This window comes from Polistes fuscatus, unplaced genomic scaffold (genome assembly GCF_010416935.1).
Source record: "Polistes fuscatus isolate 324 unplaced genomic scaffold, CU_Pfus_HIC Scaffold1, whole genome shotgun sequence".
Taxonomy (NCBI): Eukaryota; Metazoa; Arthropoda; class Insecta; order Hymenoptera; family Vespidae; genus Polistes; species Polistes fuscatus.
The window spans coordinates 9,125,285-9,152,953 of record NW_025112997.1 but is presented as its reverse complement, the minus strand read 5'-3'; the positions used below and the strand labels follow the sequence as shown (position 1 = coordinate 9,152,953).

General features: G+C 31.1%; 2 protein-coding genes and 2 long non-coding RNA genes across 8 annotated transcripts; 3 read left to right on the top strand and 1 right to left on the bottom strand.

Moving 5' to 3' along the window:
• The first annotated feature begins 3,816 nt into the window (after positions 1-3,816).
• On the top strand, positions 3,817-6,645 carry LOC122522884. Of its 2 annotated transcripts, none has more exons than XM_043644244.1 (5): positions 3,817-3,996; positions 4,295-4,347; positions 4,617-4,697; positions 4,770-4,990; positions 5,308-6,645. In XM_043644244.1, the coding sequence occupies exons 1-5, from the start codon at positions 3,919-3,921 to the stop codon at positions 6,501-6,503; spliced, it is 1,629 nt and encodes a 542-aa protein (XP_043500179.1). In that variant the 5' UTR covers positions 3,817-3,918; the 3' UTR covers positions 6,504-6,645. The 2 variants fall into 2 exon arrangements, with proteins under 2 accessions (XP_043500179.1, XP_043500188.1); XM_043644253.1 differs by having other exon boundaries at positions 3,818-3,996; positions 4,299-4,347.
• A 6,268-nt stretch (positions 6,646-12,913) lies between these two features.
• On the top strand, positions 12,914-23,890 carry LOC122522865 (endothelin-converting enzyme homolog). 4 transcript variants are annotated; one of them, XM_043644215.1, is made up of 13 exons: positions 12,914-13,378; positions 18,505-18,618; positions 19,101-19,257; positions 19,510-19,719; positions 19,813-20,093; positions 20,189-20,287; positions 20,357-20,527; positions 20,598-20,746; positions 20,965-21,187; positions 21,395-21,854; positions 22,440-22,586; positions 22,709-22,848; positions 23,162-23,890. In XM_043644215.1, exons 1-13 carry the CDS (start codon positions 13,367-13,369, stop codon positions 23,336-23,338), a joined length of 2,340 nt encoding a protein of 779 aa, XP_043500150.1. In that variant the 5' UTR covers positions 12,914-13,366; the 3' UTR covers positions 23,339-23,890. The 4 variants fall into 4 exon arrangements, with proteins under 4 accessions (XP_043500150.1, XP_043500167.1, XP_043500159.1 ...); XM_043644232.1 differs by lacking the exon at positions 12,914-13,378 and adding an exon at positions 14,985-15,101; XM_043644224.1 differs by lacking the exon at positions 12,914-13,378 and adding an exon at positions 15,113-15,274.
• An 890-nt stretch (positions 23,891-24,780) lies between these two features.
• Positions 24,781-25,998, bottom strand: LOC122522852. The gene is made up of 2 exons (XR_006305186.1): positions 25,806-25,998; positions 24,781-25,102 (listed from the first exon to the last, which is right to left on the bottom strand). It is a non-coding gene; the product is annotated as an uncharacterized LOC122522852 (long non-coding RNA).
• Positions 25,982-27,381, top strand: LOC122522857. Its single transcript, XR_006305189.1, has 2 exons — positions 25,982-27,136; positions 27,280-27,381. It is a non-coding gene; the product is annotated as an uncharacterized LOC122522857 (long non-coding RNA).
• The last annotated feature ends 288 nt before the right edge of the window (positions 27,382-27,669 follow it).

Below are 27,669 nucleotides of genomic sequence, written 5' to 3'. Positions count from 1 at the left end.
ATTATATTATCAGTTTGTAATGCGATTAAAATAATAAAAAAGACTAGTTGACCTTTTTTAAATAGATATTTATTACATTCATGCTTAAGTTGACATGTAATGCTCATTAAATGAGCATTTAAGGGTAGTAGAAAATAAAGATAGTTATGATATATGAGAAAATATCAGAAATAATAGAATGAGAAAAATTTGTTTTTTATTGTTCACTGCGACAAACTATTAATATTTTATATTTGTTTTGTTTATAATTATTGGGTTGGCAACTAAGTGATTGCGGATTTTTTCGAAAGATGGTTTTTATACTTTCTTTTGTTTTGTTAATGTGTTCAAAGCCCCTAATCTATATTTTTTTTTATTGTTTGGACTTCTACCTTTAATTTATTAAAAAAATTATATCAATTAATTCTTTAGTTTTGTGTTTATCTCAATTTAAAAATGGAAGAACAAGACGTGCACTTCAGACATATTTTATTGTATTATTTCCGAAAGGCAAAAACGCATCGCAAGCACAAAAGAAGTTATGTGTCTTATAAGGGCAATATAATGCCATAAGGGAATGAAGTCTTAAAAGAAAGGCAGTGTCAATATTGGTTTGCCAGATTTCGTTCTGGTAATTTTGAACTGAAAAATGTACAACGATCTGGTCGTCCAGTTGAAGTCGATGAGGCCTATATCAAGGTCATTATCGATTCAGATTGTCATAGCACAACGCGTGATATTGCAGAGAAGCTCAATGTATCGCATACATGCATTGAAACTCGATTTATGGATCCCTTACCAGCCTTAGGAAATTCATTTGGCGCAACGCATTAGCATCTGCGATTCGCTTCTGGAACTCAACAAAATTGATCTATTTCTGAAAAGACTAATTACTGGCGACAACAAGTGGATAGTTTATAACAACGTTAATCGGAAGAGATTGTGGATAATATTAGATGAACCAGCCCAGGCGACATTAACCCTTTGGCTACTACGGACCACTATAGTGGCCTTCCATAAGATGCCACCGAGGTACTACGGGTCATTATAGTGGCCCTTCATAAGATGCTACTGTAATTGCAATGTATTAATGCCAATGCTAATGTAAATTAAAGAGCGCATGCTAAGACGTTATAAATACCCTGGAATACCCTTTATTTACAAATACCCTTTGGAGAAAAATTTTTTCGTTCGAAAACATTCAAGCAGCTTGGATTCTCCGCCGCGGTACTCCCGCTGACGTTCGGCGTCGCGTAGCGTGCAGTGATGTCGCGGCACTCCGTTCAGCGGAAGTACCGCGGCTGAGAATCCGCCCGTAGCGAAAGGGTTAAAAGCAGAGATTTATAAAAAAAAGATTATGTTGTCTGGTGGGATTATAAAGGAATTCTACACTTTGAGCTTTTACCAAAAAACCAAACGATCAATTCAAACGTGCACGTTCAATAACTCGCCAAACTGAGCGATGCAATTCAAGCAAAACGGCCAGTATTGGAAAATTGTAAGGGTGTTGTTTTCCACCATGATAATGCAAAGCCCCACACATCTTTGGTCACTCGCCAAAAATTATTGGAACTGGGTTGGAATGTGTTGTCACATCCACCATATATAGTCCTGACCTTGCGCCTTCAGATTATCATTTATTTCGTTCCATGCAGAAGTCCTTAAATGGTAAAATTTTTAATGATGATGTCAAATTGCATTTAATTCAGTTTTTTAATAGCAAAGATCAGAAATTTTATGACACTAAAAATTATGACAGTACCTGAACGATGGCAAAAGGTCATCGAGAAAAACGGACAGTACCTAATTGAATAAAATTATATTTTTCAGTAAAAATTTTGAATTTTCCTTCTTATTTAAAATCCGCACTCACTTAGTTGCCAACCCAATATTATTCTATTTTATAATTATTAGGATGAAGATTATAGGGACAATTGCGTAATATATATAAAGGTTCATGCATTTTACATTTATATATAATAGAACTAATTTGTATCATAATTTTAAGCATCTATTCAGAATAAAATTTTTGTAATATAGATAAATATAAAAGATATAATATTATAAAAAGGATGTACTACACACACACACACACATCTCGATTATTTGTTTTGATAGTAAGTGACAGAAGCAGGAAAGTGTACATATAGTATTTGGATAATAGAACGTTTCGGTAATGGATATGCGGATACTGGAGGTTCACTGTATTCAATATTCTACACTTATATATATACTATACAGGTTGGTCCACCATATTAACACCTAAATATATTCCGTTATTTGTTATAATATAGAAAAATGTTATATACAAAACTTATATGGCATGAAGAAGTATATAAGGTAGTGTAAATATTTTTTTCTAAATATTTTTTGGGTGGAGGCGTACAGAAGTTCTTAAGGTCAATGTCAACGGCAATAATTTCGAAAATTTTCTATAAATTGAAGCCTCATTAAGAATAGATATTCAAAAGATATTCATACGAATTATTTATCTTGTAAATATTGACTTTGGATGACCTTGGATGACCTTGTATGACCTTGAGTCATACGTTGTTGTACTTTGCTCATGAGCCATTATAATGCTATACAAAAAAAAACATATCAATCCTTTTAAAAAAAATCAAGATCATTTTAAAAACTTCCGTACCCCTCCACCCACGCAAAAAATATTTACACTATGTTATGTACTTCTTCATATCATATAAGTTTTGTATATAACATTTGTCTATATTATAATAAATAACAGAAATATTTAGGTGCTAATAGTTGGTAGATCACCCTGTATATGATAAAAAGGAAATATGATATAAATTCTAAGATAAAATATGTATAATAAATAATTATTAACATTTTATATTGTATTTTTACGATAGGTATACACCTACCTCTTTTTTTTACACGGTAGATACGTTCCTTAGAAAATCGTGCAAAAAAATTTATGTAAAAAAATACATGTGACATATGGTAAACTTGGGGAAATGCTGTAAAAATTTAAAAAATCGTGTAAGATGAAAAAACTCTACACATTTTCATTTAATATTTTCATATTAAAATAAAACGATGTAAAATAATATTGCTAATAGAACTTTTCTAAACCGAAAAATTAACACAAAAAATATTACCTCTTTTAATAGTAAAATGTTATTATCAACACAAATTATATTAGAAATTTCACCATCGAATTAATAAAAACTTTAATTTGAACATCAATTTTTAGAACTTTATTGAAATTATTTATTGTATCCTACGAAGCGAACACTTTAACATAAAATATTATACTGAAGAACGAAATGCTGTGTTTAAGTTGAAGTACAACGAGATAAACAAAAAAATGATTATAAAATTCGGGTATTCCCCATAACTCCAGAATACAAAGTAAACAAGTTATGAAGTAGATCAAATTACTTATACATGTGTGTGCATAAACAGACCGTCTTCTGATTACACTGTCAAAAGTAGAATTAAAAAATATTTTTTTTGGGGTTATTGTTTTTGTTACAGAACAAAACATTTGTGTAAAAAAGTATATTGGTGAGTCGTGTTATTTCAAAATCGTGTAAAAAAAGATAAACAAGATGGATTGGAGATATTAAGAGATTAGACTTATTTTTAAAATATTATTAAATAAATATTGAATAATTAAAGGAATAAAAAACTTTGTCCTTTCATATTTATTATTTTCTTTGTACATTTTACAATAATAAAATTCAAATAGAATTTAAAATAAGTATATACTTTTTTAAATCGACCATCGATAATAATGAAATCTGTAAGAATAATTATTTATGTTGGCTGCACTGCTTGACTGACGTCATGATTGGTCCCGAAATTGAAATCAATAAATGGTGTGCAATGTTGTGTGCACATGACAGTCGGAGGTGATTATGTCAAAACATAGCACGAATCCGTATTATTTTTGATTGTGGGCAAATGTAATAAATGTTTTTCACCAAAATGACTGGTAGCACAAAGAGAAAATTGGCGATATTCATAGGAACATCTAAATGTCTAATTTATGTAAGTTATGTTACACTATAAGTGATTTTATTATTTTAATCAAGCTTGATCGTTTCATTGCTATAAAGAAAATGGTTATCGAAGTATTTATAAAAAAAAAAACATTCTCTGCGAAAGAACAAAAATATTCCATTTTGTTCAAATTCGTTCATAAATAAAACAGTCATTAAGCATTGGTTTGTTGTAAATATATTACAGCAAACAAAGAAATATGATACTACATCCCTTAAAACACATTGGGTTTCATATACTGTTATTTTGATTATCAGATTGTAATTGATGATAGAATTTTTTTTAGGCAGAAGCCAAATTCTGTGCCTCTGAAATGCCTGATCAAAGAAAATATTATGAGTGAGTTATATACACGTTTTACACGTTACTCTTAGTAATTAGTGTATTTAAAAATTTTTATTTATACGTATATAATTTATAAAGTTTATATATATATATGCTTATATATATATTATAATGATATATGAACATTGTACAAGATCGATACATGTTTTAATCTGCATGTATTTGATTTTCTTTAAAAGAAATTATTTTTTAACAAAGGAGTATGATTTGTTCAAATAGAAATTATAAGCGTTAAAGTTTTACGAAGGTTATCTTTGTCGCAGGTGTTCTAGAAGTGAATATTGTTGCGCCTTCGGCTGCTGTGTGTCTCCTGGACTTCATTTTCATCATTTATGGTATTATTGGTGCGTGAATTTGTAATAATTTTAAATAAAAATTTACACTCGCGTTACTCTAATCTTTTCATTTTCTTCTAGGATCTTAGTTATAATTATGTTTTTGGTGTGTTCCGGAGGTGGTTGGTGGTATCGATACAGGTTACAGGGAAGATATAGAGCCGCGGCATCAGCCATTCCAAGCAGACCTTCTAATTCGAGAACACAAAGTACGCTTCGAGGTCAAACTTGTCAACCACAACAAGCTCGTATTTCTTACAATTCAGCAAGAAACACCGTTCTATTACATCGTATGTGGAAAGGCTAGTAAATCTTTTTTCGACTTAATTTCTATTAGTTATTGAATACTAATGCTTCATGAAATTATTTTTTAATTTGATATTTCGTCGATAGAATTACACACGTTCGATATCATCTTTTCATACTTCTTGGTTTTCTCACAGAAAGCAATGGAATTAACATTTAACAATCTACCGGCCGTTATTACTTATTGCATTTAAGTTCAAAGGTCATTATCTATAATAGTTTTCTGGGAATGTTTATAACGGTTGATGGACCGTGAGAAATCGATCGTTGGTATATCAAGACGGTATTTTCTAAAGGAGAGATTTTTCATTAGGTCCTCAAAGGAATGGAACATCTCTTAATTTCAATGGGAACGCTACGACGTCAACACACTATCAAAATATGAATGTAGTGCTAAACGACGCCAATTGTCCCTACTATCAATTGTATGGTCCCCCACCGAGTTACGAAACGGTGATTGCTGAAACTCGGGGGAAGACATTATCGACGCCCACGTCACCGGAAGTAGGAGCTACCAGATTGAACTTGGAAGCAGAAAGCAACGTGATAACGAATCCGAGTGTACCTTCATATTTCGCTTATCCGTGCAGTCCGGCGAGATTGAATCCCGTCCTAATGAATTCGGATTCGCGTAGTCAACAGTCCATGCAGCAGTGTGTAAATGATTCAGTGAATTCTCAACCAAGCAACACTGAGGATTGTACACAGGAGAACGCAGCGTACGTTCGTTTTCCGTCGTATTGTCCGGCGGAGAACGCTGTCGGTAGTTCTGCTGCCATTGTAAGACAGAATTACTGTGTTTCTCCTTTGCGACAGGAGCGGAGTTCGACGACACTTTCGCCAATTGACACTTTTGAATTTCCACCGATTGTTCATAGTATTTCAAGAAGAGGCAATACGCTTAAACCTGAATTTGATTCGAGCAACTCAAGAGAACGGAAGGTTTTAAGAGATGCTTGTGAGAATGCGGAGTATACAGTTTCGCAGGTGCGCGGACACATGAAGCTTGAGAAGTGTTCATCGAATGATAGATACGGAAAGTACCGTCAGCAAGTATGGAAGGAGAACATGAAGGATGACGACGTAGATGAATTTTTCTCGGTCGTTCATTCAAGTACAACGGAGAAACCGGATGAGATCGAGGTTGGCCGAAATAACTCTGGTGGATTATTCAAAGTCGTCGGCAAATATGCCAGCGGTTCAAAGTATGATCAAGATGAGCAGAATGAAGAAGAAAGAGGAGAGGAGGACGACGAGGAAGAAGAAGCCAGGGACTTTTTAGGTTCTCACGAAAGGATCTTCGTGCGAACGACTTTAGCTTTGTCTGAGAATGCAAAAAGGAAATATAATTTCGTAAAACGCGTTCTTACGGACGTCGCTACAAGTCCTCAATCAAATCCATCCAATAATGTGATAGCGGGGTCCTTCGTTTCTGCCGCGACGAGAACGAATGCCGACTCTGATTTTGAAAGTAAACGTAGATTAGACAGATCGAAGTCGTTAGATTAAATACTGCGTCCCTTTTTATTCGTGTTCTGATTAATGATTCCTCGTCAATCTATCGCTTATTCATGTATATGTTGTTCGTCGTGTCTGATCGATCCGTATTCCAGTTAGAAAAAAAGGAGGCACATGTTAAAGCCATTCAAAAGAGTCACTTACGTCGCACGTGCCGATAAAATAGATATGATCTTCGAATATGATTTTTAATTATTTAAATTAAGTATATATGTTCTATCTACTGGGATAATGCGAAAGCGTTTTGCATTTCTCTTCATTTTCCTAAAAATTCATGTAACTTCGTAGTAACTCATGTAATATAGTATTAATTAATGGTTTTTCTTCTCGCTAATATTTTTAGACTTTATTATAGATAGATTTCTCATTTAGTTTTTTATTTTATAATTTTATTTAGTTTATCGTTAAATATTTAACCCTAGATTATGATACTTACTGTAAGTTAAACTTCCGTAAATTTACTACTCAAAAAAAAAACTTGTGTAACTTGACAAAATAATATTTTTATTGATTTTTTGGAACAAATCTTTGGAACACTTACACTTTGAAAGAGTTACAGTTTCAAAAATGATCGATACAATTAAAAAGCACAGCAAAGACAAACGTTAACATTATGTGCACGACATATAGTTTTGTTTACAAAAAAACAAAAATTAACTGTTTCTTAATTTTGAAGGATACAGAGCACAAATTTTTCGTAACAGATCTACTTAATGCTCAATTATCTCAGCATTTTGTTCAATTTGTAGAATTTCTTTGAAATCATGTGGTAAAATCGGGGTATTGAATTTTTCAAGCATATGCACATTTAAGACGTCTTCTGCCATTTTCAGGATAAAATCCTGCCTGGATAAACTTCTTTTCTTATATCAAATATTATATTATTGCAAACATAAATAACATATAGATTTATAATTGTCAGATTTAGCATATTGTAAAATAGGCAAAGTGGTTCACGAGCGTCTAATTGTCAATTTCCAATAAATTTGAATTTTGAGATCATAAATTTTACAATACTATCGTAATCTAGGGTTAAGATACATTTTTATGATGCATATGTATAAACATATTTATATACTTGTTATCCTATATTATTGGCTGTGTGACGTATACGATGTGTTTCGAAAGGTTACTGGCAAATTTAAGTAGCATGTGGAGAAATAGAAAATAGAGCAACTTTCGAATTAAAAATCATTCGAAGTAATTCTGGGTTAATAAAAGACTTATTATTAAGAATGTAAACAATTATAGACGTTGTCGAATATTACGAAGCGGCATTTCTTTGGTTATTGGTAGAGTAGATAAAGCATACAGCTCTTTGCGTAGAGTATGTAATATTTAGTAAACTAATAAGTTGTTTTTTCATTTATTAACGTGTGTTTATTAATCGTGAGTGTAAAGGTCCGTGGGTTGTTCTTATTATTAAGTTAAAGATAATTGCTTTCTCCTATTGGTATATACAGTATGGTACTATATGCTTATAAAGAATTACGAGATATGTATTTTATCTATAGCACAGTCACTAAAAATACATATGAAATTGAATACCTATACCGAGAACAATTTCTGAACAAAAACATCATCCAATATATTTTCAATAGTTCACTAGTATCTCGGGGAACAACGTTAATTTCGTACATTGCATTATATATTTAGGTCTTCCACGACAAATTCGAATAGCCGCTATCCAAGAGGATATATATAAATAATTACTTGTGCGAAAGAATAATTATCTAAATGTAGTTCTTACATTAAAAGGCTTGTACTGACTGAGACTAATTTGGAAGAACGTCGTTTATTAGTCGAAAGTTGTTCTAGTTTGATCCTTTCGCTAAAATTTGTCGGTAACCTTTTAAAACACTTTGTAGCTCTAAAAAATCTTGTATTTGGCTAGTCAAGTTCCCATTTTTCTCAACAGAAGCTCATTGTCCAACTTATTTTTCATCGCCTGTCTATTTGTCTCTGTCTTTCCACCCTTTTCCTATTCTCTTTTTCTCTTTATAATCGAGTATATATATAATTTCGGCATTAAAAATTATAAACTTAAATTTTCCGATTTTCGGATATAAATTTATTCTTACATACGTATTTTACCTTGTACTTGTGGAGAATAATCCAGTGCATACGTATTTATGTATGTATATATATATTGTACATAGATATACATGTACATACATACAAAATACATATATACTAAACGTGTAATGCATGAAACATGTTGTCGATATCGTTTCTTCTCTGATGAAAGATGTGAAAAATTTGAGTCGTAATTTTATTGGCTTTCCAATACGAACATTTGTCTTTACGATTTACCTTATATATATATGGGACCACTGTCCGTAGTGATATATAAGATCAGTCCGAAATAATAAGCTGCGTACAATCTTTTTTTATAAGCCCATTTATGACTCGTTTAATAGTAAATTGTTGTTTTATTTTATTTATCTCAAATCTCATTACGATAATGAGTAATTATGTTGTAAATAATCTATGAAACATTTTCGTTCGTGGTGGTAGTTCTTTACGTTACATGTAATGTTCCATTGTGTATGCGGAATTTCTATATTTTAAAGTTGATAGTCATTCATTCGATTTACGCACAAAGTGGAGAAAACAAAAAAAGAATCAATGTCGATCTTATATTCAGTCCATTTCACATTCTACGTCGATGTGATAAACGTCATTTTTCTAATCTTCATCTTTGCACAGGTCATTACACTTTACGAAACAGATAAATTTTAAATATTATACATATATAACGTTTGAATCCATAGGATAATTTACAATGACTATCTTGTCGTATTTTTTAATAAGAAGCAACAAAAAATAATATAAATATATATATATTTAAAATAATATATATATATAATAATATAAATAAATATATATATATATACACATTATATTATATTATATTAATATTTATAAATTTCGATGATGGATAAACGCCGCGTTTCTAATCGGGCTCTTTACGAGAGTTTAGTCTTTACCAATAATGCACGTTATTTCAGTCTTAGTATTAAGGACTAAGGAGAGCACATTAAACAATCAATTATCGGAGTATTGAAGCGTTAAACCGTCATTTTAAAAGAAGGATTTCTAGTTTGCTTGAGCTATTATATGTAATACAACGCATAACGACGATATAAGAAGCTAATATCGAAGAAAGCTTCCAATAACAAATGATCGTACGTATCTACGTAGAAAGTAAGAACAGAATATGATTGAGACAAAGATGAAGAGATGACGATTATTATTCGATCGATTGTACAGACCCGAGTACGTTTTCTTATATTAAAATAACACACGTTCTATTTCTTATTCGCTTACATATCCTTACGAGATCCTAATCTATATAAGATCGCAATAAACATGCGATTGCGCAACGTTAACGCAATGATTATTATGTATTACTGCTGAAGAGTAAAATCTAAAATTGATTATTTTATTATATATACATACATACAGACATATATGTATATGTATATATATATTGTATTAAGTAAAGCAATTAATTCGGTGCCATTTAAACAAATTTAGTATTTATTTATAAAGTAATCGTACATCTGTCACTCTTTGAAATAGTCTTCATTATTTTCGATGACTTTGGTCCATTTTTCAGGCAAGTGCCGAATTCTTTGACGAAAAAAAGATGGCGATTTTGATGGAATGAATTTAATATCAAGGTATCGAATTAATTGCTACACCTTATATATTAATACGAGATACGCTATTATAAAATAAGTATTACGACGTCCATCAGGGAATAATGTATTATGTATGTATATCGAGCGATGCCAGAAAGTCGGCTTCTACAGTGCCACGTTCCGACGTGTTTTGTTTTCCTCAATGAGATTTCAAAATGGAACATAGAAAGTGAAGTAAGAGCAATATTAAAGAAGAGGGAAAAACGAAAAAGAAGAAAGAAACGCTATGACGTGCCACCGTCTGTAACTTTAAGTTCTTGTACGTAATAGCGGTCCAAGATAAGCGTACATACGTGCCAATAGCGTCAAGTTTGTTTAGATAAGAACGTACCAGTTAAGATGAGATGAAAACAGAGGTCTCATTTTTGCAAATATATATAAAGAAAGCGAATATAAAATGATATAACACACGCATATGGACAGATAAATAAATATGTGAGTGGGTTGAACAATTTTGAAAATAACATAAAAAAATGTTCTTTCAGTTAAATACTTTTATTTAAAAAAGAAAAGTAAAAGTTCTTTTCTTGTTGAGGCTCAAAACTTTTCAATCCACCCTCGTACATATATAAACACACAGACACGAATGTAAAAGTATATATATGCGTGTGTTACATATAGATATGAAATATACATACAATATTTTTTGTAATCGATTCTAATTTATTAAAATGGGTTTGTTCAATGGCCCCCGCGAGGTATATATTCGCGGAAAAAGCATATTTGCGTAATCACATACGGCGCACAGTGTGTTCAAATTCAGAAAACGGGGCCAAAATATGAAGATGTAATTTAATTTTGTTGAAGATAAGTATTTGGGAGCTTTTGGGGTCTCTGATGATGAATTTGATATTATATTTTTGAAAAACAAAACGGCGGATACAAATTCGAGAATAGTTTGGATGTCATTATCATTGAAAGTAAAATTATATGTTTATTAATAGGTATTATGACGGGTAAAACAACAATAAGAAATGTTTAAAAATAACAAAATAAATGTTAAATGTTAACAATTTTAATGTTTAAAAATGTCTTTTTTTTAATTATCTTTGTATTTGCTTATGTTATATTCATTTGTAATTATATTTATTCGTAATTACATAAAGTAGAGGATATACTTTACGACTGAGCATGTGCTTTTACACTGTGCATTTGTGCATTATCGTAAAAAATCATGAATACAAGCTAAATTAGTAGTTATATTGGTAGCTAATTTTTTTATATTTATTAGGTAAAGGTTCAATAAATAATTTAAAGCTAATGAGAGCATCCGATGTTTCTCGGGTTTTAAATTACGATTAGAGAGTTCTTTGTATAGATATTTTTAATATCACATCGACGAAAAACATTTAGCAATATACTTTTTATTAGCGATTACATTTGTTATTTATGTAAATTTTAAACAACATAATTTAATTATACTTACTGTCAAGCGAATATTCTATATTTATACTTTGAAATCGATCAAATATTAATGTTACTCTGCTCGTTTAAAATGACCGTAATTTTCGGGAAGCAGCGAGTCAAACGTGCAATGTGCTCGACGTTCACGTTTTAACTGCATTTTACAGGCATACATAAACACTTGTCCATAAAAAATGATTGAAACAAGCGCTACAAGATCCAGTAATAATATTTTTGGGTTAATTTTTAGGTTTAAAAAAAAAGCCCAGAAAAAGGTTTTTCTTTTATTTTGGTCAGATTTTTGGGGTTTGGGACCACTGTGCGGCGCCTCAAATTTGGCCGAGGATCCTTAGAGATTTCCAGCATTACTATATTTTGTGTGCGTGCGTAACCTACGTGTTATAACGATAGCTTTAAAAAGGATAAACAAAAAAAAAAAAAAAGAAAGGAAAACTAACAATAAATCTAGATCCGTGACGATCCTCTTCATTGTAACGTACAAAATTCGCGTGATGTATCGCGCGAAAAAGTATATTATAAGTGCGAAGAATTTGAAAAGAAGATAAGTGAAATAAATAAAAAAAGAAAAGGAAATAATATGGAGCAAATATTGTACCTAACGTGGAAGAACGTCTTCATGAAATAAAAACACGGAATATTTATTCACATAAAGAAAGAAAAAACGATATCAAATTACACGTACGCGTGCCCGTGCGTACGTGTAATACATTTATATATTATGTAGATTTATTCATCATATTTTGATTTTGAATCCTTTTTTGAGAGAATTTCGACGTTGGTTACATTATGGTAATACCTCAAATAATTATGATACCAAACGGAAAGAATAATATTCGTGAAAAGACATAATCACTAATTGAATTAGCGTAAACATGAATTCTTTCGATTTTCAACGTCGAATTTCATTCTGACCTGATTAATTATTATCACGTATTTATTCCATCACCGCCCTCTCTCTCTCCTCCACCATTTTTTATTCAAATATTATTTCCTTCCCCCTCTGCTCGAAAAATCCAAGATAATTGAATTATTTCAACAATAAGTTTATTCTCGTTACTACTATCGGTCAATTTAATCGACTGACTTTCAGTAGATCTATTCTAAGATGTAAATCGTAATACGTAACCGTCATCGTGAATAGTATTCGCGGGGATATACATGAATGTTTTCCTCGTAAAAGATGGCAGCTCTGGTGTAACGATCACCTTTCTAGAAATCAATATAGAGAAATAAAGAGAGAGAGAGAGAGAGAGATCGCGATAGAGGGCGACTTCGTTGTTAGTAGCGACGGCAGTGGTGGAGGTGGTGCTGCTGGTGCTGCTATCGTAAAAGCATCCCCCATGCAGGTCGTCGAACAGCCGTCAAAAGCGAGACGTGAACGGTTTCGCGGCCACATTGGCAAAGAGAGAAGATGCCATAACCGTTGAAAAGTCGGACATCTCGGACGTAATCTTTCTTTATCCTCATTCTTGAATCCTGTCCTCGTTCTACTCACCCTATATTCGTTTTTTACGTTCTTAGATTGAATCTTTCCCTTTGTCTATCTGTCTTTTTTTCTCTCCCTCCTCCCTCACTCTCTTTCTCTCTCTTCCATTTATCTATCCTACCTACATATCTTTCCATCTCGCTCGTTCGCTGTCTTGCCTCGTCGTTCAACCCCCGATGGTGAATCAATAATTAAAGTGACAAAGTGCGGTGATTGCGCGATCGTGTTAGTTCAAGATGTCGGTTAAGGTGAGTCCTGAAGGATCGTTAACACGCGCAACGAACTTCATCAAAGTCAACGTTTTCCTCCAAAAATCTTTCTTTTTTTTCGGTCATGTCAAAAGAATGGACGAGTCGACTCTATCAAATACGTTTATACAATCGTTTTCTTTTTCGATCTTATATATTACGTGATATTGGTTCGACGTTTTATACATTTTATCTATTTCTATTTATTTTCTGAGAGTCAACATGGTTTTATTCTTTTTCAAGGTTCGCGCGCTTTTACTTGGATAATATGTCAGTTCGATTATGCTTTTATATTTGAATAAGGACACTCTTGTAGAGGATATTATGTTTCCTCGTACGATAATCCCCATGGATTGTTTCTCTGTTTCTTAATTTTCATTATTTTTATATCGTTTTTCGTTCTGCAAATAATAAAATGCTTGCGTAACAAATAATGACTCGATATGTGTATATACATATATGCTTTTCTCGTAGGCATTGAAAACCATGAACATATGTTCGAGAGTTGATATATATGTTGACAAATCTGTTGTTATCTTTAAATAATTGATTTTTTCGATTGTATACAAACATATAAGTTTATATGGATATTAAAGAAAGTTGTTATAATTTACATCCACACGGACCATTTATAAAAGCGAACTTAAGGAATAAGTAATATATTATTTATAATGTTCGTAATTTTTTTGATACAAATTGTGTAAAAATATCAAAGGTACCATTACTTGTGTTCTAATCAAACGAAGACTTTATGTGTCGTTTCGTGCCTCGATCGCATTAACTTCGACAATCGTATTAAATAATGCCCTACATCACTATTCAAGTGACTACATAAAGTAGTCACGTTAAACTCATTTTATTACTAGACGCAAATGGTCTAATTTGCGGCACGTCAATTTCTTCAAACAGATAAATATGTATGTGTATAGAAGTTTCTTTTCTTCTTCAATCTGTCAAATATTTGTGTACAAGTTAGCGGATTTAAAATATCTTACTATTCAATAAAATATTTCATTTATCCAACGTAAAAATTCCGGAAACCTTCATAAAATCAAATTTCTCGTTATTTGATTCTTCATATAAAATAAGAACGTCTTATTTATCATAACTTTATTTGATTCATTCAAGTTATTCTAAAACAGCAGATATAACGTTACGCACCTCGAACGTTATCGATTAGCGTCATTACTTCGATGCTCCCACTTCTTCTCTCTCTCTCTCTCTCTCTCTCTCTCTCTCTCTCTCTCTGTATATATATCTCTCTCTCCCTGCCTCTTTCTCTATCATTTGTAAATTTAATTGAATTTAAGAGGAACGTACGAAATATACTTGATAGCACAAATATATATATCAAAGTACGAAATACCGTAATGACATTAACGGGTGCCACAAGTGTCCGTTTCCTGCTTGCTGTGAAGTACTTACATACATCTATGCACGTATGTATACAAATATAGGCTAGTGAAAGAAAATAGCGGGTGGTTGCATACGCATATATTAATGCATAAACCCACGCAAGCAATGAAGACACGCGTGCTCTTTTGCGGCGCGTGCGCGTCCGCATTGAATCTCGCGCGATGCGCGTGTGTTGTTTGATGCTCGTCGTAGTTGTCGTTTATACATCGAGCGCGTTGGTTCTGTACGTTTTTGGTTCTAGATACGGTTCGTCAGTTCGTCGATTGTGAACGATTAAACTATTTCCGCGGGCATTTGAAAACAAACGGTAGTGTTCGTTCGGTCGTTTGTGTCTCCTGTAAAACTTATTTGCTATTTTCTCGAATATTATCGATTTATCATCAACCTCGTGTCTGATTCATTCTAGTTTTATTATGATGTGCATCGATTTCTCTAACTAAAAGCTTCTTATTAGATTAAGAATTTAATGAGAACGTTTAGGTAATTGTGCACGGTAGAAGGTTATCATTTTTTAGCAATTCGAAAGTTATTTTTTGTTCGATATTTTTTTCTAAAATAGTTTATACAATTACCTGAAACTTTTTTTCGTTGTAATTATTTATTTTTGGAGTCCTTAAACAAAATTCGATAAAAATATTGCTTATTGTTAGTTTTACATTTTTTTTTTATTAAGAAGTTATAAATAAAGCATTCATTTTGATATCTTTTATCTTTATTTATGTACTACGCGAGCAGAATGTTTCACGATGGAGTACTATTCGAAACAACAGTTTCAAATCTAAATTTAGTTATTAATCGCAGATTCTTCGTTGAAGATAACATTCGTTATAACAAACAATTATTAAAACGAAATAAACCAAGTATTATTTTAAGGATTTGAAAAGGCAGAGATCAAGCATTACAAACGATAAGAAAAAATGATGACCCATATTCGTTTAAGTATCATTAATTAAATTTATGTAAGATTTTCATTTTAGAACAAATAAATCGCTCGATTGAATCTTCAAGAGAGATTGCACTTGAATTATATTTTATTTAGAATAATATTTTATATCTTTATGAAAAAGTGTACATAGAAAAACTAAGGAAAGTTGAGCATCGTAAAGAACACAAGCTTAATATTTTATCTAGAGATCTCGATAAGAATAAGATTTATAGTAAGAATGATAAGATAATCATAGTAATGCGATTTCTTATGCATTGCATTATCCTCCATTCAATTCGATGTTGTTTTTTTGTAACATCAATACTTGATATCACTCGATAGAATTTTTATTTACTATCTATTTTCACGGTGTCCATGGGCGACGGGCGATAACGAGTCGCGTATCGATCATTCGAACGAGTTCTTGCAAAATTAATTTTGCTTGAGCGTAGAGCATTACTTCGAGATAACACCTTCATAAGTAAAATCAAAGTTTAGTATTAAAAGGTCTATACTCTTTTCGCTGACAATTCAATTCTTGTTAGATAAAAAGTTTTACGAGATTATCAAAATAAATATAGAGTGGGTGAGCTTGTATACGTTTAGAGTAAGGATACGCGAGAAATTAGAATAAAAATATATACATAAAAATACATATGATACATACACATATCTAATTCGTCACTTTGCTTGCGAAGCAGTGCATCTGTTTCTTGTTAGATATATTTTTTTTAAATCACATTTACTATTTGCAACACATGAAATTGTGTCATGGTTCGTTCGTTTGTTTAGTCGACTCTAACAATGAGACATTACGTCGAGGATATATTCAACCAAGTGCATCGTAGAACACTGTCACGTCTAATGCAAAATTGTCTTTGTAATTATCTCTGTTGTATTCTAGTATATTTCTTATAGCGATAACTCTTTTGTTTTATTTTATTGTTAAATCAATCGCTACGAAATAATTTTTTATATGCATATTTAAATAAGGTTAAACTGATTTCTTGAAAAAGTGAAACATGAAATATCATATATTGTTATATTCCGGTTTTATACGTGTACGTTCATAAATGTATAAGTTTACGTATTTAAATACGTACTGGTCAATTATTTTCTTACGTAAGGAATAATTTTTATATCGGTTCAAAATAATTTGTACATACGAATAAAAAAGGAATAATTCATCGAAATAGCGAGAGCTTTTAGTGAAGCTTACGTACTGATGATACGATAAATAAGTAAATCTCTCATATTGTATAAATTAGCGTTAAATTGTGGAAACCATATGTTTTACCTGAAATATCTAGGCATTTTTGAAAAAGCATACAAAACGAATTTTATTATACTTAACAAGTTGTTTCATGAGATAACTAGATGAAATATAAATTTACAAGAGCCGAGTAGTTAAAATGTGAGATTGAAATTTGATCCTTTTTCTACAATAATGCTCGTAATTATTCGTTTCTATCTTTTCCTGTATTTTGAAAACTAAGTGATACATCATACACTAAGTGATTAATCGTGCTGTTCTATCGGATCCATTTTTTTCAAAATTTAATTTTATACATTAACTACTTGCCTTTTGTAAATTTATATATTATCTAATTGAAGTATTTAATTCTGCTTTCTTTCATATTGAAATAGGTCAATATAAATATTTCATGGTTTATAGTTAGTCATTTCGCGAATTAACGGATTTCACAAGATATGCCACACAATATATTATAATACTTATTATATTATATTTTTTATATTGTATTATATACATTATAAAATATATTTATCTTTTTATAGATTGAATGAAACAATAGACAAACTCATCATGATCTCGAATCGGTATTCGATTTGAATTATAAAGTGTTTCTTAATGAACTATGCCATATAATATAATACTTGAACAATGAACAATACAGAAAAGTACGACGCGTCCCATAGGGTACTTCGAGCTCGTATACGTTACAGCAGATACGGAGATTTATATTTTTAGACTACGTTTAAATTAGATCAAGTCGCTGTAAATTTGGCGTTTTCGTGAACTGCCAAAAGCCCAAACGCCGTATGTGGTTTTACATTATCGGAATCTTCGATAACGACATATCGATCTGTGTTTTTTTAAAAGCTTATAAACATTTATAAAAAACAAGGAACGAACTTGAAATGCGCTTATTTCGATTCGACTAATCATGTTCGTATGGGAAATAAATTCGATTTTATAAGTTATTTGCTTTTTTGTTTCTGTATTTTTTGTGATTTCTACTACTACTCTCCGTTACAAATTAATTGTACTAAAATTTTCCAACTTGAATTGATGAGGAAGTAATATTTATTCACGAAACGATGGAATCGTATTTTTGTATCTTTCTCTATTTTTACTCAGTAAAGCGTTTTGTCTCGAGTTTACATTAGTAGGAATATTGAGAAATCTCAAACGTATTATTTCTAATAACGATCGTTCTATTTTAAGATGGAACTATAGATTTTGTGCTTATCTTTGTTCACAGGATTTGCGTGAAAGATGAAATACTGAGAGAGAGAGAAGCTCTGAAAGAATATCTTTATATTTTTCCTGTAATTAGAATCTTTCTGTTGAGTCTCAAGTACTTTTTATTTATTTTCTTTTTCTTTCTTCGCTTTTTAAATTTTTAAGTATTTACGCGGTAGTTTAGTACTACAAAATCGTACTGTACAAAAGTTATTTTTTTTATGAAATTAAATATTCGGTTAGCGTGGAACCGAAGAATCTTTGATTACGTTGTGTACTTACGTATTCAAATTCTTTCAGATGACGAGGTATAAACAAGCCGAGTTTGAGGACGAGGACAGCAGCAGCATTGGCTCCGTGGCATTAAATAGCGAAGGCATCAGTACTTCAGCCACTCATATTAGGTATTATTCGGTAAGTTTGGTGATAATAAAAATGATTATTTCGATGATTTTAACTTCAATATTTATTGTATCGAAAATACTCGCAAGAATACGGTAAGAGATCGTAGAATATAAATTTGACATTAACGAAAGTAGTGAGTTTTTTGCGTTTTAAAACGTTATTTCTATTACAAATTACAATTTAGCATCGAATTGAAAACGGATATTGAGTAATTTATATGCAGTGAAAATGATGCAATCGCTCTTTCTATATCCTTCGCTCTATATTTGTCGATTTCATTGTGGAAGAAGAAAACATTCTAATGTTTTCTTCGTCCATATCATTTATGTTTCGTTATTTTATTATACTGACAATGAATGTGTAGATAAAGATAAAGGCCAAGCTAGCAAATTCTTAACATTTTTTATGCGATCGAATTATTATAAAACTTGATTATCTATAACTACGTTTTTCTTATCTTGTTTCTTAATTATTTGTTTATCGATATGTAGGGTACAACATTATGGAGAGCAAGAAATACCTTAGAGAAATGTCTTTTTATAATATGTACTTGTCTGCTATTGATGGTAACGGTACTGTCGATTGTAATCAGCGGTAAAAGCGGTTGGAACAAAGGACAATACGTACACCTTGGGTTTCACGATGAAAGTAAGATATTATTATCATTATCATTATTATTATTATCATCTTATTATTATTATTAATATTATTATTATTATTAGAAAACTTTTATTGTGTTCAAAGAGTGTATGAGAAGAAACTTGTATTTTCCTTTTCAATGAATACTTTTCTATTAAATAAACGTGATTAACATTACGTAGATAAGAAATAAATTTATAATGAATTGATTGGTTTATTATCCTTGAAAATGATAGATTCTAATTAATTTATATATTATAGATACTAGTTATTGTCTCACAGAACACTGCGTGACAGTAGCGGCGACGATTATAAACAATATAGATCATTCTGTGAAGCCATGCGACGATTTTTACGAGTATGCTTGTGGCGGTTGGATAAAAAAGAATCCTATGCCAGATGGGAAAAGCACATGGGGATTATTTGGAAATATGGAGCAGCAAAATCAACTTGTAATTAAAAACGTTCTCGGTAATTTAATTTCAACGATATAGCATTAAATTTATCGAATTAATGTGACCGAGTAGAGTAAAGTATTATCTGCTTACGAATTCAATTTTTTAGAGAAGCCTTTTAGCGAAATGAAATCTAAAGCGGAGAAAAAAGCAAAGAATTATTATCTGTCTTGTATGGACGCTAATGAAACTGTCGAGGCTTATGGAGCTCAGCCTTTGCTTGATCTATTGGATACTATCGGTGGTTGGAATATTTCTGGGAATTTTAGCATCGAACGTTGGTCTTTACAGAATAGTATGCATATATTACAAAATGTTTATAACATGGGCGGATTGTTTTCTTGGGCGGTAAACGAGGACGATCGTAATAGTAGCAGATACATTATTCAGGTAGTATTATATAAGATGATTGTCGAGAAACATTCATTTTTATAATTTGTTTATATTGAACAATTTTTCTTTGCTTTTTTTTTCTCTTTTTAAAGATCGATCAAGGTGGGCTCACTTTACCAACGGCTGATAATTATCTGAATGTTACCGAGCATGGTAAAGTATTGTCGGCTTACTTGGAGTACATGACGAAGGTACGTAATCGTTCTTGTAAATACAAAAAAGATGTTTTGACTAAATTAAGTAAAGATATTCGTTCGTAGATAGGCGTGTTACTTGGGGGAGAGGAGAATTCGACGAGACGACAGATGCAGGATGTGATAGCTTTCGAGACAAGATTGGCGAATATTACGACGCCTCAGGAGGAGCGTCGAGACGAGGAAAAGCTCTATCACTTAATGTCGTTAAGCGACTTACAACGCAAGGCAAATTTCGTGAGTAAGATTATTTAGCTTGACAACGTAGAGCTTCAAAATTTTATGGAGAACATATATATTGCGTCAGATGTCATGGGTGGACTTCTTTCAAAATGCCACGCGCATAGTTAACAAGAAGATTAATAGCAAAGCGATGATCGTTAATTTTGCCCCTGACTATTTCGCTAAGTTGACGGACTTGGTGCAGGAGTACAACAAAACGAATGAAAAAAAAATGTACGTATATGTAAAAATGTACTTTTCTAAATGTTATTTTATTCGAACATTGACTAGAAAGTTGGCATGATCGCTTAGAAAAATAATCCAAGGAAGAATACGCTGTTAAAATACACGATTAGCAAAAACTTAGTTGAGTATTATTCAAAAAAAGGAAACGCGATTCGAGACATACCACTTTTTGTATTGCCATCCTTCTCTACCTTTTTTTTCCGCAGAATACTGAATAACTATCTGGTTTGGCAGACCGTGAGGTCCCTGACGGTGTTTCTTTCGAAGCCATTTCGCGATGCTTACAAGGTCTTGAGGAAGGCTCTTGTCGGCTCAGAAGGGAGGGAAGAGCAATGGCGCTATTGTGTTACTGATACAAATACTCAGATGGGATTTGCGGTTGGAGCTATGTTTGTCAGGGAAGTGTTTCACGGGAAAAGCAAACCTATGGTTCGTTTTCATCAAATGCGATCAGATATTTTCAAAATTTATTTATTTTTATTTATATCATACATTTTCTATCTTGTTTTATTATTATTATAATTATAAATGATATGATTATATAAATTATATATAAAAGAAGCAATTTTCTAAATCACGAAAAAAGTTATTTAAAAATTGAAGCTATCGGTAAACAACTTCAATGATGGATTTTAGGCGGAACAAATGATCGATGAAATACGTCGAGCATTTACAAAGAATTTGAAAAATCTTCAATGGATGGATGCTGAAACAAGGAAGGCAGCAGAGGAAAAGGCTAATGCGATTACCGATATGATCGGTTTTCCAGATTTTATTTTGAACCCTAGTGATCTCGATGAGCGATATAGGGACCTCTTGATTAAACCAAACGAATACTTCCAGAATAACATAAGAGTGAACAAGTACACATTAAAAAAAGCTCTCGAAAAACTTGATCAAACTGTAAATAAAACTGCTTGGATTATGTCTCCGTCGATGGTGAATGCTTATTACACCCCAACGAAAAATCAAATCGTATTTCCCGCTGGAATTCTTCAAAGTCCTTTCTATGACATGCAAAATACCGATAGCCTTAATTATGGTGGTATTGGCGTCGTAATGGGTCATGAACTCACTCATGCTTTCGATGATCAAGGTGAACGTTTGATTAATTATTTATTTTAATCGATTATATCAATTGTATATGTAAAGCACTTTTATTAGGTGTAGCAGTTTATTCGATGCCTTTTTAACAAATTTAATATTTATTTATAAAGTAATCATATATTTGTTATTTTTCAAAATAGTCTGTATTATTTTCGATGACTTTGGTCTATCTTTCAGACAACTACTGAATTTTTTGACGAAGAAAAGATTGCGATTTTGATGCAATGAATTTAATATCAAAGCACCGCATTAATTGCTATATCTTATATTTATTTGTTCAGTATTTTAAGACATTATTAGTCAGTATTTTGTAAATATATATTTGTAAAACAGTATACATATATAAATATTCTGTTTAGTATAAATAATAATTTATCTATATTTTAAATGGGTGGTCAAGTACAAAAGTGCCAATATTTTATTTGTATATATTGACCCTTTATTTAAAATACTGATTCAACTAATAGGAGCCGATTAATAGTGATTATTAAATTTATTGGTAGATAAAAATACAAATTACAAAAAGAAATATTTCTTTATATTATTATAAGTAATAATAAATTAAAAATTGCAGGTAGAGAATACGACTTACATGGTAATTTGAATAGATGGTGGAACAACGATACAATAGAGAGGTTCAATAACAGAACGGAATGCTTTGTAGAGCAGTACAATACGTATGAGGTGCAAGGTCGTCACGTGAATGGACGTCAAACTTTAGGTAATTTTTGATAACTATAGATACTTATCGTTTGTATGAAACATAAAATGTTTTCGTATTATATATTATTAAATATATGTACATATCACACATATATGTTTTTACTCTTATTCTATTTTTAGGAGAAAACATTGCCGACAACGGTGGACTCAAGGCAGCGTATCACGCTTATTTAGCAACAGTTAAGAACGAAAAAGAACAATTGCCATTACCTGGTCTCAACCTAACGCATCGTCAGTTGTTTTTTATCAATTTTGCCCAGGTAAGAAATGAATAATTTTCGCGTATATGCACGTACATGAATGATTATTATCGTGAGCGTATAGTTTGAGTAATTTCCAATATGGTGTTTGAAGTACATTTACTTATTTTATTTTATTGTTCTATCATTAAATCTCCATGGCTTACAATATATTAAACAATTTATATTACTTTAGATTGGAGAGAACTTACGAGAAAATTTAATAAAGAATAATCGTATTTTAATATAATATGTATAAGTAAATTATCTTTCCGGCCGCTATATTTTACAATGTTTTCAACCGCATAGATATCAATTACAATCTTGTCGATAGGTGTGGTGTTCTGCTGAAACTTCTGAATTGACAGCCCTTCAAATTGAAAAGGATTCTCACTGTCCACCGAAATATAGAGTGATAGGACCTCTGTCGAACATGGTTGAGTTTTCAACTGAGTTCAATTGCCCAACAGGTTCGAGAATGAATCCGGAATCGAAATGCGAGGTTTGGTAACGTACAGGAGTTAGAAGCGGCCCAACATCTATCTTGTTTGATGGAATATCCTTGTTGTATGTAACACCGTGCGAATATATCGTCGAACTTCTTTTCAGACAAATTTCTTTAAATGTCAATCGACGAAGAATTCGTCTTAACGTGAATTCAATGAACTTGTGAGTTACTAGTATCACCGTCAGAATCATCGATAATAAGGCTGATCGTTCTTTTTTTCTAAAAGTTTTCAACGAAAAAGTTACGAGCGGTCTCGTAAGAATCGTTAAAAATAACGGAAAATCTTATGATCTTGAAATATATGTAAATATGCATCTTGAAATGTATGCAGTAAATCACAAGAGTATTCGTACCCCCTCCCACGGTAAATTTGAAATAATTAATATTTACTTCTAATGCAAACATTCAAAATTCCTGTATATAGAAACCTATTTTAGGATATTATTTGATTGCAGAATAACATTTTATTGTTAGAAAAATATAATTTTACTTAAATAATCAAAAATTGAGTATTGTTATCTACATAAGACACAATAAAAAAACAATTATTATGTTTGTAAGTAGTACTTAGTTGACCCTTTCTTGCATCTTGTAATGCTTTCGAGATGATTAAGCTTATTTTGTGAGATATTTTTTTATCAATTATATCAAATTTTACTTCTTTTATAATAAAATGCTCTTTTGCAATAAAATCTACATCAATTTAAAAGTTTAATTATCCAAAAATATTTTTTTGTGCATAATAATTTTGAAATATTGTATTACAAGAAAATATTGATTGTTTTAATTTGACAATGGGGATACGAATACTCTTGTGACTCATTGTATATATTTATCTATGTATGTACGTCGGCACAAATGGATGACGAACAATGAGCTTGGCTCCGTTTATACGGCTTACAATAATTATCTGTATTTGAAGATGGTTACTACTATTTCCATGCGAATCAAATTCGTCCAATAGTATTCCGATCCTTTTGAATCGTTGATTGGCTGCGAGGAGATTAGACGATCGAATGCCTAATAAGTAACTGTTGATTAGTCGAAAGTCGACGAATTATAATAATAATAATAATAATAATAATAATAATAATTATTATTATTATAATTATAATAATAATAATAATTTTTTTCCGCAAAGTGTCTTGCGACTAATCGATTCAACGATTCGAATGTATCGAGTAGTATTCACGTAATATTGGTTCTTTGCGAATTTCATCATGGACTCGAGATAGTTTAAAAACTCGAGATAGTTGAAAATTGGCTTAGAACCACTTTAACGAATTATTAGCTCTTCTTAATTGGATTATAATTGAGAATTGTATTGTTAGCTCGAATATTTCACAAAACATTTTACTTTTCAATGCATTTGCGTCCACGGTTCATCGAGATCAACGATCGAGATGAAATCAATCCAAGAAGGTTTATCAAACGAAAATAGATCCTTTTTCACTTTTATACTCGAAATAATTCTCGGTGCATTACAACACTCGACGAATGGACCTTTTTAATTTTACTGCTTTACAAATGAAATTACTTTTAATATTGTTATATTCCTACTACCTATCGTATATACTACTTGCGTGATCTCTTGCCTCTTTTACAATCGTGTACATTTTATTTATTTTGGTTATTTCTTTTCTTTTTTCATTTTCTTTTAATTACGTTTGAGATACACTTGCTCTCGATCAGACCCAGCGATCGATGTTGTCGATGGACCGAGGAAGAGACATACCATTGTGGTGCCATAATTTTGGCAGGCAGGATCTAGTATTATATTTAAGAAATTTATTTTATGTATAAAGTTAAGAATACTTATCTAATATAAAGTATAAGATCGAGGTTAGGCAATTTGGTGATATTGGAAGAATCTGGAGATTCAAATCGTAAAGAGATTATAGATACGTTTGAAAGAAAAAAAATATTTTTAATGTATTATTCAAACGTTTTCGTTATAAAGGTATATTTCCATATACGGCGTTTGAACGAATCAAATATACGATTTTTTCGCGCGTAAAATATGAATGATTGCAAGTCAAAGTAGACAAGAAAGAACAAAATAGTACGTTTATCAATGATAGTGCATTTTTTTCGTAGCAAAAATCGATTAAATGTCTACACAAACAAAAATATTATTTTATTAATTCGAAGTAAACTACGAGGAAATCGTTGTTCGTCACAAATTATCTCATCGTTAGACATTAATTAAAAAGTAGGATGCATTATGAAGAGAACAAGTAACAATAATCATAAGATCGATCAATATTTCATAGATTTGTTCCAAATAAATAGTTCCTTTATTGTTATTTTCTTCAAATAGTATTTTTTCGCAATTGATTAATAGAGAAAAAAGAACTATAGCATGCAGAAGTTGTTTAAGAAATAGATTATTTTATATCGCGAGAAGTTAGAATTATCCGTAAGCAGATCGAACTGCGAGAGAGTTGATAAGACAGTATTAATACAGTACCTAACGATAAATCCATAGGCGATAGGTGGTGTTTATAGTGAACAGCAATAATCGATTACGTGGTAGCCAAATTGAACAAATGATAACTGTAAACAATAAAAAAAAAGATGTAATCAAACAGTATAATGATACTTCCTGGCTTGTCCACGATTATCGATTGGTGCATATTTGGTATGATGGTTGATACATTACTGATGAAAGATGATAGTTACTAAATAGTAAATTATTCTATTTGCGCAGCGATGATCACTTATCTAATGTTCGGTGCAGGTTGTATGTATGACCAGCGACGTAACTTACAAATACGTTAGTAGGATATCAAGGATATTTTTATGCTTAATTAATTATCGTTGATTCTAGTCGGTAAAAAAGGTCACTAAAAGTTATATATACATACATGCATACACACACATACACACATTTACTTTCAGCCATATTTGTACATTGCCATACAAGTTTTAAAGAAGAAATAAAAATATTAACTTGTGTCTAATTTTGTTTGAAGTAGATAAATAAAAATAAACATCTATCCGTATCACTTCATAAATCGAAGAAAATGGTACGATGAGACGATCGGTAATGTAGAAAATTTGTTATTAATATTATCTATTTACGTATTGTATTAAAAGATTAGACTTCAATTACATGTTCCTAAGCTACTATATTTATATTTTTATTAGTTGAAATTTTGCTTAAATTTAAATTTGCTTATATATATATATGTGTTTTTATATGAAACTTTTTTTTACTTTTTCTTTATTAATTTACTTTATCTTTAAAAATGGTTATGATCTGTGAACATTGAGAAAAAGGTCCCAAAATATAAATAAGTATTACCGATTAATAAATCCAAAGAATACAGAAGTATATAGAAACTCACAAGTCCACTTTTTGCGTAAACAAAATCATTTTATATTAGTTAGTACCGGGACCACCAGTAGATGAGAATACGCGATGACGGTACAATACTATCAAAGAATACTGTATTAACGAAGCTATATATAAGGAGGACGATCGAGATACGCGATTTCGTCGAATTTGTGTTATTGAAAATAAGAAAATACCGAGTACGATAATTCTCTACGAGGGCGGCGGTGGTGCTCAGGAGTTCAGATTTAAGTACGTGTGATTTTATAAATAAACAAATAATTCTATTTCATGTTTTTGTTTGAATCACGAAACCTTAAGTTTTTTACAAATGTGAATTTTTATTGAATTTTTTGTTTATGATGGTGAAATATTGTGTTGTGGTGGATTGCATCAACAGTAAAGAAAAGTAAAAAAAAAATAAGTTGATATTACAGACAAATTCTCTGTTTACCGTACCCAAAGTAAGTGTAACCTTAAAACTTCAGTCTACTTCAAATAAAAAAAACAGTTAAATAATATTTTAACATACTTATAATTAATACCAATATTTTTACTGCAGATTTATCTTGGATTAAATCGTAAAAAATAAAAATTTTGTTTGCAGAAAACTCAAATTATAAGGCAATGGAGTGAAATATTTAGGCAAAATTTGGACTTCGATCCAAAATGTCGCAAATTTATCTGTGATAAACATTTTGATGAAAAATACATAATTAAAAAAGATATAATAATATTAATACAAAAAATTATCTTAAAACGAGATGCTATTCCAACATTAGATAAAAAAACTTCAGCGAATGAAAATAAATAGCATCGTAAGAGATTTTATGAAAAATTTACCAAATTTACCTATTCCAATATCATTATATTATTTCTGTTAAATAAAATTTATAATCTTATACGAAGGAATATTTATTGCTATTAGAACAGCTACTCCGTTAATTATTAATCGATTAATTTTCTTACAGCTCAACAGGTTATTTTATATTGTTGA

Excerpts from the sequence above, each read along its gene's own strand:
- LOC122522884 (XM_043644244.1), top strand. The coding sequence starts at position 3,919 with ATGTTTTTCACCAAAATGACTGGTAGCACAAAGAGAAAATTGGCGATA. Across the intron at positions 3,997-4,294 it reads CATCTAAATGTCTAATTTAT|GCAGAAGCCAAATTCTGTGC; the intron begins GTAAGTTATGTT and ends AATTTTTTTTAG. Across the intron at positions 4,991-5,307 it reads ATTACATCGTATGTGGAAAG|GTCCTCAAAGGAATGGAACA; the intron begins GCTAGTAAATCT and ends ATTTTTCATTAG.
- LOC122522865 (XM_043644215.1), top strand. Across the intron at positions 19,720-19,812 it reads TGTAATTAAAAACGTTCTCG|AGAAGCCTTTTAGCGAAATG; the intron begins GTAATTTAATTT and ends TCAATTTTTTAG. Across the intron at positions 20,528-20,597 it reads TACAACGCAAGGCAAATTTC|ATGTCATGGGTGGACTTCTT; the intron begins GTGAGTAAGATT and ends ATATTGCGTCAG.